Genomic DNA, 11,891 nt, shown 5'->3' with positions numbered 1-11,891 from the left:
TAAAGTGCTTACACATATGCGTAGAGTAACCTTAGATCTCCAAAAGAGTTTCCAGCAGTCCCTCATGGAATGTTCTCTAAGCTATGAACTAGAAGAAAATAAATTCAAATGAGAATACAAAAGAAGTGGGACAGGAAAACAGCTCGGGAGCAAAAGGACAAAAAACATTGAGTGTACATAAGTGCTTTTTATAATTTTAAAGTGACCTTAGAGGACCTTAAATATTATCTCTCTGAACATTTGTTTCTGCATTTATAAAATGAAGATAATTAATCCTGTGTTGTAGCTATTGTTATAAGGAATAAATAGGACAGAATCTATGAAGAACATTTAATTCATTGCCAGATGAATATTGAATTCATGGCAAAGGGTAACTACACACATATACACACACCTGTGTTTTGGAGTGTGCATGTGAATGGACAGATGGATGGATAGATGGGTGTATACATGACAGATAGAAAGGTACAAATAGATTACAGTAATAAATGCAAAAATTGAGAATCAGAAGCTTATATCTACCTTCACATCATTAGAGATTCCCTTTCACCACTGGTAACCAATAGTGTGTTCCCTATCTGTGAATCTGCTTCTTCTTTTTTTCAAATTAATTAATTTATTTGTCTGCATCGGGTCTTAGTTTCAGCATGCAGAATCTTGTTATCTTTTGTACGATCTTTGTAGTATACGAATTGTCTAGTTGTGGAGTGTGAGCTTAGTTGCTCTGTGGCATGTGAGGTCTTAGCTCCCTGACCAGGAATCAAATCCACGTCCCCTGCATTGCAAGGCGATTCTTAACCACTGGGCCACCAGGGAAATCCTTGTGTCTTTTTTGGTGTCAAGATCCAGAAGCCCCTGAGGTTGTTGCCTGCCCTCTATTGGGTAAAGCCAGGTCCTGGGGTTAGTGCAGAACTACCTGCAGGTGGAGCAGCCCTGGAGTCTGGTTGCAGGGTCCAGGGATCCCAGATCTGCTGTCAGGCTGCTGGGGAGCGGGTGCTGGTTCCTGTCATGGTTGGGTACATGGTCTGGCCTGGGGTGTCCTAAAGCTTGTGTTGCCTGCTAGTGGTCAGGGCTGAGGTTCAGCTGATCCCAGGGCATGGTCTGGTCTGCTGTGGACAGGCTGGTTTTACAGGCTGTCTGACTGTGGTTTTCTCACATCCGGTGTTTGTCCCCTCGTGGTTAAGGCTGACTCAGAACCCAGAGTAGGCTTCTTGGAGAGCAAGATCACTGGTAGGTGAAATTGGGTCCTGGGGCCCTCCTGTGGGCAAAGCCAACCATGGCCATAGGCTACTGTGGGCTCAGAAGAACTTTATGCAGCCTATTGCCCGTCTTCTTGTGGGCGGGGCTAGGTGGCCCCACCCAGCAAGGGGCATGACCTGAAGCCTGCCATTACTGGCATCTACTTTCTGTGGAGCAGGGCTAGGTCTTGGTGCCAAAGAGCTAGAGGGAAGATTCCAGGATGACTTCGTCCTACACCAGCGTTTACCCGCTAAAAGAAGCTCCCAGTGTGGAAGCCAGTGGCTTCCACCAGTGTCCATGTCTCCAAGGAGAGAGGCAGGCCCTCCCAGACTCTACAGGAGATGCTCCAAGACAAGAAGGTGGGTCTGGCCCAGGCTCCTATCAAATTTCTGCTTTTCCTCTGGGTCCTGAAGTGTGCGAGATTGTGTGTGTGCCCTTTAAGAGTGACGGCTCTATTTCCCCAGTCCTGTGAGACTCCTAAAATTAAACCCCGCTGAACTTGAGAGCCAAATATTCTGTGTGCCCATCCTCCAGGTGCAGGATCCCTGGGCTGAGGGCCCTGAGGAGCCTGAGGGACTCTCAGTTCTGTGGGAGAACCTCTACAATATAATTACTCTCCAGTTTGTGAATCACCCGCACGGGGCAAACAGGACTTGACTAAACTGTGAGTTCACCCCTCTTACCCATCTCTTTATGGTTCTTTCTTTATATCCTTAGTTATAGAAGATGTTTTCTGGTAGGTTTCAGTCTTTTTCATTTATGGTTGTTCAGCAGGTAGCTGTGATTTTGATGTGCCTGTGAGTGGTGGTGACCTCAAGGTGTTCCTACTCTGCCATCTTAACCCATCTCTCTTTTATATGTTAAATTTATGCAGCATTTTTATGACGTTCAATAATGAAATGTTATAGATTTAGGATTAAGAACAAGAAAAGGTGCTCACTCCTTGGTACCCTTCAACCTAGCAGAGCTCTAGGTTTTGTCAGTGATACAAGAAAATTAAAGGAAATAAAAGTTGATTCTGTTGGTGTTTCTTTTTATGTAATCATACTGTCTGAAATCATTGCAGATACATCTCTTCCTTTAAAATCCTTTTCCCTTTTATTGTGATCATGAAACTGAAGGAAACCAGAATATTTCATCTCAAAATTTGCCTTTTGATATAAAAATGACTTTGAGTTGGAGGCACATAGAAACCAGTAAACAGCAAGGGAAATTAATTGTGCCTGCCCTTGTTTCTGCCCAAAGACAGGATACAAATTCTCTCACTTATTCTATTAATTTCTCCCCACATATTTGCCTTCTCACAGTTGGCCACTCTTGAAAGTCAAAAACTGCTTTTTCTGTCCTCTCATTTTTCTAGAAATGTATTGTCCTTTGTGGAAGATGCTCTGTTAACTGGGGTTCTAAGCTATTGCTTTAAATTACTCTTCATGTAAGTTTTTCCCAAGTGGTGTGCATCACAGTCATTAATAAACTGTTTTTCTCTTATTAATCTTTTTGTTAAAAAAAAAAAAAGCCAGCTGAAAACCCAAGATGGGTATAGTTAAAGTTTTGCCTCCCCTACAAAACCTAAAACCTTCATTTTCAATCACTAGGTCTGTGGTACCACTCTGAAAAAAGACAGAGTGTGTGACATATTTTTTATTTTTTATTCAAATTTTTTTTCTGATATTAAATGTGTGTGTGCATGTGTGTTCACAGTCTTCCCAGATTGTTTTTACATCTGCTAATGATATGACAGAGGATGAAATGGTTGGATGGAGTCACCGACTCAAAGCACATGAGTTTGAGCAAGCTCTGGGGGTTGTTGGTGGATGGACAGGGAAGCCTGGCGTGCTGCAGCCCATGGGGTCACAAAGAGTCAGACATGACCGAATGACTGAACTAAATAATGTGCCAGGCATGGGGATCTTAGTCATTAATAGAATTATTACTGTTTGTTCCTAATGTCCTAACATTTCCAAAAGTGCTAAATTCCCTCTCCTTTCTAATTCATTCTGCTCAGTACATATTACTGCTTTTAGCTTAACATGCTTTTGCTCAAAGACATTAAACTTCTGCCCTCTATTGCTCACCAAATACAAAAAAATTATCTTACATTTCAATTCTTCTGTCATACATACTTATGACTTTCTTTTCTTCCCTATCTTTGTTTTGGTTGATTCATATTTCTTTCGTAGCTATTTGTCTGATTATAGCCCTTTTGTTGATTCTAATCCTATCTTAATTCTAATCTCTTATTCACACTGTTTCCACTTTAGGGATAACCTTGTTTTTCTTTCTTCCTTCCATCAAGTCTAAGTAATCTCCTCACCCCTCACTGCCAATCTGAGCAGTTATAGCAATCACTGGCACTTATCTTCCTTGTATTAGTACTTTGTAAGGCCAGTATATCTTTTATTACTTTAGGATGTAGATGTGTTTAGTGAGAGTTTCTTGATTGATTATTATGGCAGAGGAATAAATGAATAATCAGTTCCCAGTCAGAATTTTCTCTGAAAATTTTATAATAAATTTTTTTATTTTACAGTTTGCAAGTTGAAAAAAGACCGGTGGAAGATTTTTTCTATATTTGCCCTAGTTCTTACAGTGGTCGTTGTACCAGGTAGGTGACTTGTGAATTTTCTTTGGTTCTTTATGCAGCAGGCTATGCATTTATACCTCAAGTGTAGCCCCAAATCTCTCAACTCTGCAGTAATAAAAGGACTGTAGAGACTTGACCTCAGGTTCCTACTAGCTTCGCAGCTTTTGCCACCTTCCTTGGGGCTTTCCGGTAGTTCAGCTGTAAAGAATCTGCCTACAATGTGGGAGACGCAGGTTTGATCCCTGGGTCGGGAAGATCCCCTGGAGGAAGACATGGCAGCCCACTCCAGTATTCTTGCTGGGAAAATCCCATGAACAGAGAAAGCTGACTATGTATAGTTCTTTGGGGTCACAAAGAGTCAGACATGACTGAGGCGACCGAACACGCATGTACCACCTTCCTTGCCTCTCTTAAAAATACTCTCAGAACTTAGTCATCTTCTTGACTTTGTAAGAGTTCTTGATCTTTGAATAAAATAATCATAAGTTCTCAGATAACTGTCAGACAGCAACAGCAATAACTGTTTAATTGAGAGTATTTTGTGTGAACTAAAGAGCTAATGTTAAATATACTACATTTATTATTATTTTTTTATATTTAATTCACACGAGACTATGAAATAGTTATGAAATCCATTCACACCCAAAGAAATAGCAACCAGAGTGAATTAGTCGCTTTTTACAAATAATAAATTCCAGGGCCAACCAGAATTGAGATTCTTTTCTGTTGGATAAATTCCAGTTCTCTAGTTTCTGATATTTTAACTACCATACAACACTGTCACCATAATTGCAGTCTTTCTTTCATTTCTTTTGGATCAAACGTGAGTTATATTACTAATAGTTGCTCTATGAAATACTTGCTTATTTCTATTATGTTAAAAGCAATAAAAGGAAAACATGGAACTAGGTATTTACTTCAGGATTTTCTCTGTTGGAGTAAATTTTCAAAGATAAAGATGTTTAAATTTTTTTCTGGATATTGTCAGTCTATTTTGTGAAAAATATCCAAAGGTAGATTTTAATTTCTGACTTGTGGCCTAATAGTCTCCAGAACTTGATTTTCCATCTGCAAGTTTTGCTAAATTTAGCTCTGAAATTAAATTAACACAACATTCTTGAGTCTCATTTTCTTTCTTTCTTTTTGTCATTCACAAAAGTACTGATATTATTCCTGCTTATAGCCTCTTCTGTCATTATAAAGTTCTGAGAGTGCAATACTAATTCTATTTAAACATCTGAAAATTAAATATTTAGAGGGAAGAGTTTCTCTAAGACTTATTTACGTTCATTTATTCACTACAAAGGTAAAATTGAAACGATGTATTTTATTACCTGTTTGTGGTAGTCTGGATCCAATTCTGAGTATTACAGAAGAGAAAAAGTCAGGAGTTTGGAGTTGGCTCTACATTTAAATGTTTACTTGACACTGTACCCGCTAATTAGCTTTAAACATTTGGAGGGCCAGGACTTTATCTAACCTAATTACTCAGCACCTCACTAAAATCTGGAAACAGTAAACTCTCAAAACAACATACAGAGAAATAAAGTCATCATTATTCCAGCTTCTTTGGCACTAAATATTGGTGACATAGAACCAATATTTGATTAATTCAGATTTCAATGATTCATTGTCCTTTATAGTGAATTTCACTTCCTTAGCTCGTATGTCCTCTCTGCTGTTAACCTTTCATTTCTTTGAGGTAAAAGTAAGCCTTTATTTCTTACGTTGGTTCTTAACACTATTTATATTTATGTCTCTTCCTTGGTTGCTAAATCTACTGCATAATTTTTGGTAGGATGCCAATATAGACCATGAGAGATTTGCCGTTCCGCTTCTCAAAATATAAGCCAGGAAAATAGAATAAAGTCTAGACTTCTCAACCACTAAATGGTCTTCTTATGGACAACAGAGGAATTGAATTCATCCATCATTCCATGAGTCAAGTTAGTTGTCAGGTTTCAAACCATGGCAGTAAAAAATAAAATTGATACACCAGAATAACTGCTTTTATTCATTCTTTTTTTTTTTCAGTATTATATTTGAGTTTTTCAGAAAGTACCAAAGCTATGGAATGTTCAGAGGAGTGGATTGGAGTAAGAAGGAAGTGCTTCTATTTTTCTAATGATACCAGAAATTGGACAACCAGTAAAAGATTTTGCAGTTCACAGGGATCAGAACTTGCTCAGATTGATACCCCAGAGGAGATGGTAAGAAAAGGAAAAAGTTTTCAATTATTTCAAAGCTTAATTTTGTACAAAGAGAGGATAAAAGTGATAAAAGCTAATACTCCATGATTATGTCAAAAAATTCCTCTACCCTTCTATGTTCTTCTGGCTGATCTAAGAATTAAACTGACATGAGACAGATTAACAGGAGAAAACCAAATTAATTATATACATATGAGGGCTTTATAAGAAAATGACTCCCAAGGACAAGTTAGGCAATTGGAAGAAAGGGGGAAGGGTTTGGAACATCAAAGTGAGAGAAAGAAATTCACATGAGATAGAAATATAAATTATTTATTTTTAATGAGCTTTTATTGGAGTATAATTGCTTTATAATGTTGTGTTAGTTTCTGCTGTACAGCAAAGTGAATCAGCTATATGTATACATATATCCCCTCTTTTTAAAAAATTTTCTTCCCTTTTAGGTCACCACAGAGCACTGATTCTGAGGTTCACATAAGATATCTATTATATACATATTACCAAAAATGTGTATATGTCAATCCTGATTTTCCAATTCATCCCTCCTCTCCTCTTCCCACCTTGGTATCTATATGTTTGATCTCTATGTTGAAAGGCAAATGTTTGGTGGAGACGTTTGTTTATTTATGAGGAAAAGCTATGGTTTGTGGTTCAGTAGCAAGGAATCTGGAGTAGGCAATGGCAACCCACTCCAGCACTCTTGCCTGGAGAATCCCACGGACAGAGGAGCCTGGTAGGCTGCAGTCGATGGGGTTGCTAGGGGTCGGACATGACTGAGTAGCTTCACTTCCACTTTTCACTTTCATGCATTGGAGAAGGAAATGGCAACCCACTCCAGTGTTCTTGCCTGGAGAATCCCAGGGACAGAGGAGCCTGTTGGGCTGCCATCTATGGGGTCGCACAGAGTCAGACACGACTGATGTGACTTAGCAGCAGTAGCAGCAGGCAAGGAATCAGTAGGAGAGACTGTGGAATGATGGCAGTCAATATATTTTATTAGAAGAAATCATATTCTCCCAGAAATTAGATTTCTGATTATAGGAGACAATGTGCAATAGAAATTACATTGTCTCTTCTAGTTTTATTGAGATATAATTGAATAAGTTTAAGAGTATAGAGCATAATGATTTGACTTACATACATCCATGAAATGATTATAACAATAAATTTAGTGAACATCCATCATCTCCTGTAGATACAAAATTTAAGAAATAGAAAGTAATTTTTTTTCTTGTGATGAGAACTCTGAGCATCTCTCTCTTAACAAATTCTATACATGAAATATAAGTAATTTGCATGTATCATGTTGTATGTGACATTCCTAGCATTTACTTGTATCTGGAAGTTTTTACCTTTTGACCACCTTCACCCAGTCCCCCCTCCTCCCACCCCACCTCTAGTAACCACAAATCCCATCTCTTTTTCTATGAGTTTTTTTAATTTGTCTTTGAACTTTAATTGACCTGTAACATATGTTAGTTCCTGTTACACAAAATAGTGATTTGATATTTCAATATTTTTCAAAATGACCACCAGGATAATTCTAGTTATGATATGTCACCATACAATATATATCACCAGATGATATCAAGTAGTTATAGTTATATTCCCCACTTTGTACATTTCATACCTATGACTCATTATTTTGCAACTGGAAGTTCAAAGCTCTTTCAACTATTTCTTTCCTCTCCCCACCCATCTCTCCACTGGCAACCACCTATTTGTTCTCTGTATCTGAGACTCTGTTTCTGTCTTCTTGTGTTTGTCATTTGTTTTATTTTTTAGATTCCACATATAAAAAATATAAGTGAAATCATACAGCAATGACATTATTATTCTGGTATCTGTTGTTGTTCAGTCACTAAGTTGTGTCTGACTTTTGCAACTCCATGGACTATAGCACACCAGCCTCCTCTGTCCTCCACTATCTCTCCAGAGTTTGCTTAAATTCATGTCCATTGAGTGGATGATGTAATCTCAAAACCTCATCCTCTGCTGCCCACTTTTCTTTTGCCTTCAAACTTTTCCAGCATCAGAGTCTTTTCCAATGAGTTAGCTCTTCTCATCAAGTGGCCAAAGTGTTGGAGCTTCAGCTTCAGCAACAGTATCCACTGGTATCTATTCAAAGTAGTTTCTGAGTTTTCCTATTTTAACAGTACTTATACTTTCCTTTAAACACTCTCACCCCTATATAGTTTGGGAGAGAAGATCTGTGCACAAAATAAGATATAAGTGTTAGTTCTCTATCACCCTTAAGAAATATGATATGCCTGTTCCTATAAAAATGCTCAGCTCCTGAATTTGTCAACCAGACATAACATCCTGTCAGTTTAGAGTCTTTGTCCTTTACTCTGTGAGAAACATACTGGTGTTTTATGCAGTAGAATGTGTAGGAAAGGAAGTCAAATATGATTTTTTTCATCAGTTTCTCATTTGAAAGATAGAAGTTACCCTTAATGGTAATTCAAGACATATAGCTCAAAGAGCTTTGATGACTTGTTAGAAGTCACTCTACTACTTAGATATATTTAAGAGAGCAAAGTGAAAATTATTCTGATAAAGCTAACCTGAACATCACCATCTATGTTGTTTGTTGCTATGGAAGCATTAGGGCACACAAATTAGGATGTAAATCATAAAGATGGGATGTTCCAGTGAGAAGTATGTCAGCTATATGGTCTAAAATATTGAGTAATGGAGAATTCTCTGATTTGTGTGAAAGAAATTTTTGAAGAAGCATGCAGGAACTTCTATGTACTGGATTGGATTAAGCAGAAAACTAGGAGAGTCTTGGAAATGGACAAATGGCACTACATTCAATGCTGGGTGAGTTTCAAATTTACTAGGAAAGGTTCTGTTCTGTGTTGTATAAAAACTTTAAATCAGTTTGAGTTGCATTTTTGTAGATAAGTCTCCCTGTTTTCTATGTGTAAATGTCTTTCTCAGTTTCTACCCTGTGACATGTATCTTCTCAGATTGAAACATACCCTAGAACAACCCACCTTCCTTCTATTTTGTTATATGGCATGCAATGAAATTTTCCATTTTTATTTTTGTTCCTTATTTCATTTTATTTTTATTGTCAGGTTCTTGCTAATAAACCCTCCTATTGCTAACTCAAATTCAACTATTCTGCAAATTCAAAGCACATTTATTACTTGTACTTTTAAAATTTTTGTAAGACCTCTTTTTTTTCTTTAAAGTGTTAGAAACAATATGGAAATAACCATATTTCCAAGTTAAAAGTCTTTAACTTTCCAAGATTTCTGGGAGGAATATCAACAACGTCAGATAGGTGGATGATACCACTTTAATGGCAGAAAGCAAAGAACTAAAGAACCTTCTTGAGGGTGAAGAAGGAGAGTGAAAAAGCTGGCTTAAAACTCAGTATTAAAAAAAAAAAAAAACTAAGATCATGGCATCTGGTCCCATCACTTCATGGCAAATAGAAGGGGAAAAGGTGGAAGCAGTGACAGATTTCCTCTTCTTGGGCTCTAAAATCACTGTGGATGGTGACTGCAGCCATGAAATTAGAAGACGATTGCTTCTTGGCAGGAAAACTATGACAAACCTAGACAGTGTGTTAAAAGAGAAGACATCACTTTGCTGACAAAGATCTGTATAGTAAAGGCTATGATCTTTCCAGTAGACATGTATGGACATGAGAACTGGACCATAAAGAAGGCAGAGCACTGAATTGATGCTTTCGAACTGTGGTGCTGGAGAAAACTCTTGAGAGTCCCTTGGACAACAAGGATATCAAACCAGTCAGTCTTAAAGGAAATCAACCATAAATACGCATTGGAAAGACTGATGCTGGAGCTGAAGCTCCAGTAGTTTGGCCACCTGATATGAACAGCCAACTCATTGCAAATAATTTTTATCAACTTGCTCTGTTGATGATCAATCTTTTTCTTTTTATGCAATTAGTATAATCTCTCTTGTCTTCCCATATTTCTAAATTGGTTCGCATTTTTCCATCTAGCAATTAATAATATTAAGGCAAGAAGACATGGATACAAAGTCAGGAAACAACATTCCCTCAAGAAATAGTTATATAAATAAATAATATTGCTTTTGTTGTTGTCGCTCAGTTGCCAAGTCATGTCTGACTCTTCGCGACCCCATGGACTGCAGCACGCCAGGCTTCCCTGTCCCTCACCATCTCCTGGAGTTTGCCCAAGCTCATGTCCATTGAATTGGTGATGCAAATTGATAAAAATTATTATAATTAGCCTCCTTGGTTTCCATATCAATATATTTCAAAAGTGCAAAATGAATATAAATCTTGTTTCTTACTTTCAAAACTAAACATTGGCTAAAAATATACCAGGTGATATGCTAGGGAACTGCTTTAAAAAAATTCCATATTTCACTCGACTTAGAAACACTTTCTCTCTCTTGAAAGAAATATATATAGTTAGATAAATGGAGATAGATATAAGCTCTTATTTATATCTATTATTTCTCTTTGTCTATTTATATCTCTTTCTACCTGTTGCCCTAAATAAGTTGACAGATTATGCTAATAATAGTAATATTAAATACCTACATTGCTTTAAAAAAACAGATATTTGGGGGGTAGAGTATTGTGATAGGTGAGTATGAAGCTCAGTGTTTTGTATAAAATGTTTCAAATTGCTCTATTCTTAAGTTTATTTTTGATTAAAACTGAAAGTGGTCCCAAACTGATTTATATTGTTTCTTTTCAGGTTTGAAATCAGTGGGAATGGACCCTTTGCCTTTTTGAATTCTGATGGAGTCCACAGTTCCAGAGGATTTGTTGATATCAAGTGGATTTGCAGCAAACCAATATCTAAAACAGAATAAATTAGGGAATCAATAAAGAATTTTGCAAGTTTTTTTTTAAATTGAAGTATAGTTGATTTACAAATGTTAGTTTCTGGCATACAGTAGAATTTTGCAAGAATTAAAGGAACTAAAATTGTTGAATGAATGATTATATATAGAATCTTATTAATTCAAGGCACATTATTGCTCATCATGAGCACAAGTCAGGAAACTTCTGTTAAATAGGACCAAACAAAGTTATAGTATACAATGAGATGACATTTATTGCATTAGTAGTTACGATAAACAAATTTAAGGGGATTTATATTAATAGGTCAGTCAAGACCTACTGCTTAGTAGGTCTGCTTAAAAGTTAGAGAAATATATGTGCTTAATATGTGTAAATATTACAAGCCACTAACCATAGCAACTTTGGTTTAAAGAAATGTTACAAGAGAATCACCTATGAACAAACATGTACTTAAATAATATCTTACAAATAAGGGAAAAATATTTAGGAAGGCCCCTAACACTAAAAGTAATAAACACAGATACATTATCAAAGTTCTATATTAAAATCACAAAGCTTAGATTATAGAATATAAACTAGAAAAATAACATTAAAAGTGAACAGAGAATAGATTATTGAAAAATATTTCCCTTTTCCAAGTAAGAACCAGGAAATAGGATGGGCTTAAGATGCAACCCTGGATGTGTCATAAAATTCAAACTCTGTAGGGTGTGGGGAAAATTATATCAAGCCCTTCTGTGTTACATTAGTTTGCCTAGGCAACTGTAACCTCTCAGTACAAGAAGGAATGAGAGTTTAGGAGAATACATAGACACGTAGGATGGAGAAGCTGGAGAAAAAAAAAAGTATCTAGGTTACAGGATAAACATACAGAAACACGCAGACCAGTCTTTCTCCCATATCTTTAATGGAGGCTCACTCCTAAATTAGTTGCAGATGAAACTTTCTGATAAATGAAAAGGAGATTCTTGTGAGTCCCACCTGTAAATGTTGTTCTTGGTACTATATGTGAATGCAAATACTTGGCAAATATCAG

At 36.8% G+C, this 11,891-nt stretch overlaps 1 protein-coding gene across 2 annotated transcripts; it reads left to right on the top strand.

The window, feature by feature from the left end:
* Window positions 1-1,398: 1,398 nt before the first annotated feature.
* Window positions 1,399-10,883, top strand: LOC110134647 (C-type lectin domain family 2 member A). Of its 2 annotated transcripts, XM_070464010.1 has the most exons (5): window positions 1,399-1,598; window positions 3,770-3,844; window positions 5,858-6,033; window positions 8,756-8,859; window positions 10,746-10,883. In XM_070464010.1, exons 1-5 carry the CDS (start codon window positions 1,460-1,462, stop codon window positions 10,861-10,863), a joined length of 612 nt encoding a protein of 203 aa, XP_070320111.1. In that variant the 5' UTR covers window positions 1,399-1,459; the 3' UTR covers window positions 10,864-10,883. The 2 variants fall into 2 exon arrangements, with proteins under 2 accessions (XP_070320111.1, XP_070320112.1); XM_070464011.1 differs by lacking the exon at window positions 8,756-8,859.
* Window positions 10,884-11,891: the final 1,008 nt, after the last annotated feature.

Source organism: Odocoileus virginianus, unplaced genomic scaffold, assembly GCF_023699985.2.
Source record: "Odocoileus virginianus isolate 20LAN1187 ecotype Illinois unplaced genomic scaffold, Ovbor_1.2 Unplaced_Contig_11, whole genome shotgun sequence".
Lineage (NCBI taxonomy): Eukaryota > Metazoa > Chordata > Mammalia > Artiodactyla > Cervidae > Odocoileus > Odocoileus virginianus.
The sequence above is the reverse complement of the archived record's forward strand: the minus strand, read 5'-3'. Positions and strand labels throughout refer to the sequence as shown.

Bases quoted from the DNA above. Each gene is read 5' to 3' on its own strand.
- LOC110134647 (XM_070464010.1), top strand. From the start codon at position 1,460: ATGACTTCGTCCTACACCAGCGTTTACCCGCTAAAAGAAGCTCCCAGT. The intron at 1,599-3,769 runs GTGGGTCTGGCC...TTTATTTTACAG, and splicing joins AGATGCTCCAAGACAAGAAG to TTTGCAAGTTGAAAAAAGAC. The intron at 8,860-10,745 runs GTGAGTTTCAAA...GTTTCTTTTCAG, and splicing joins GGCACTACATTCAATGCTGG to GTTTGAAATCAGTGGGAATG.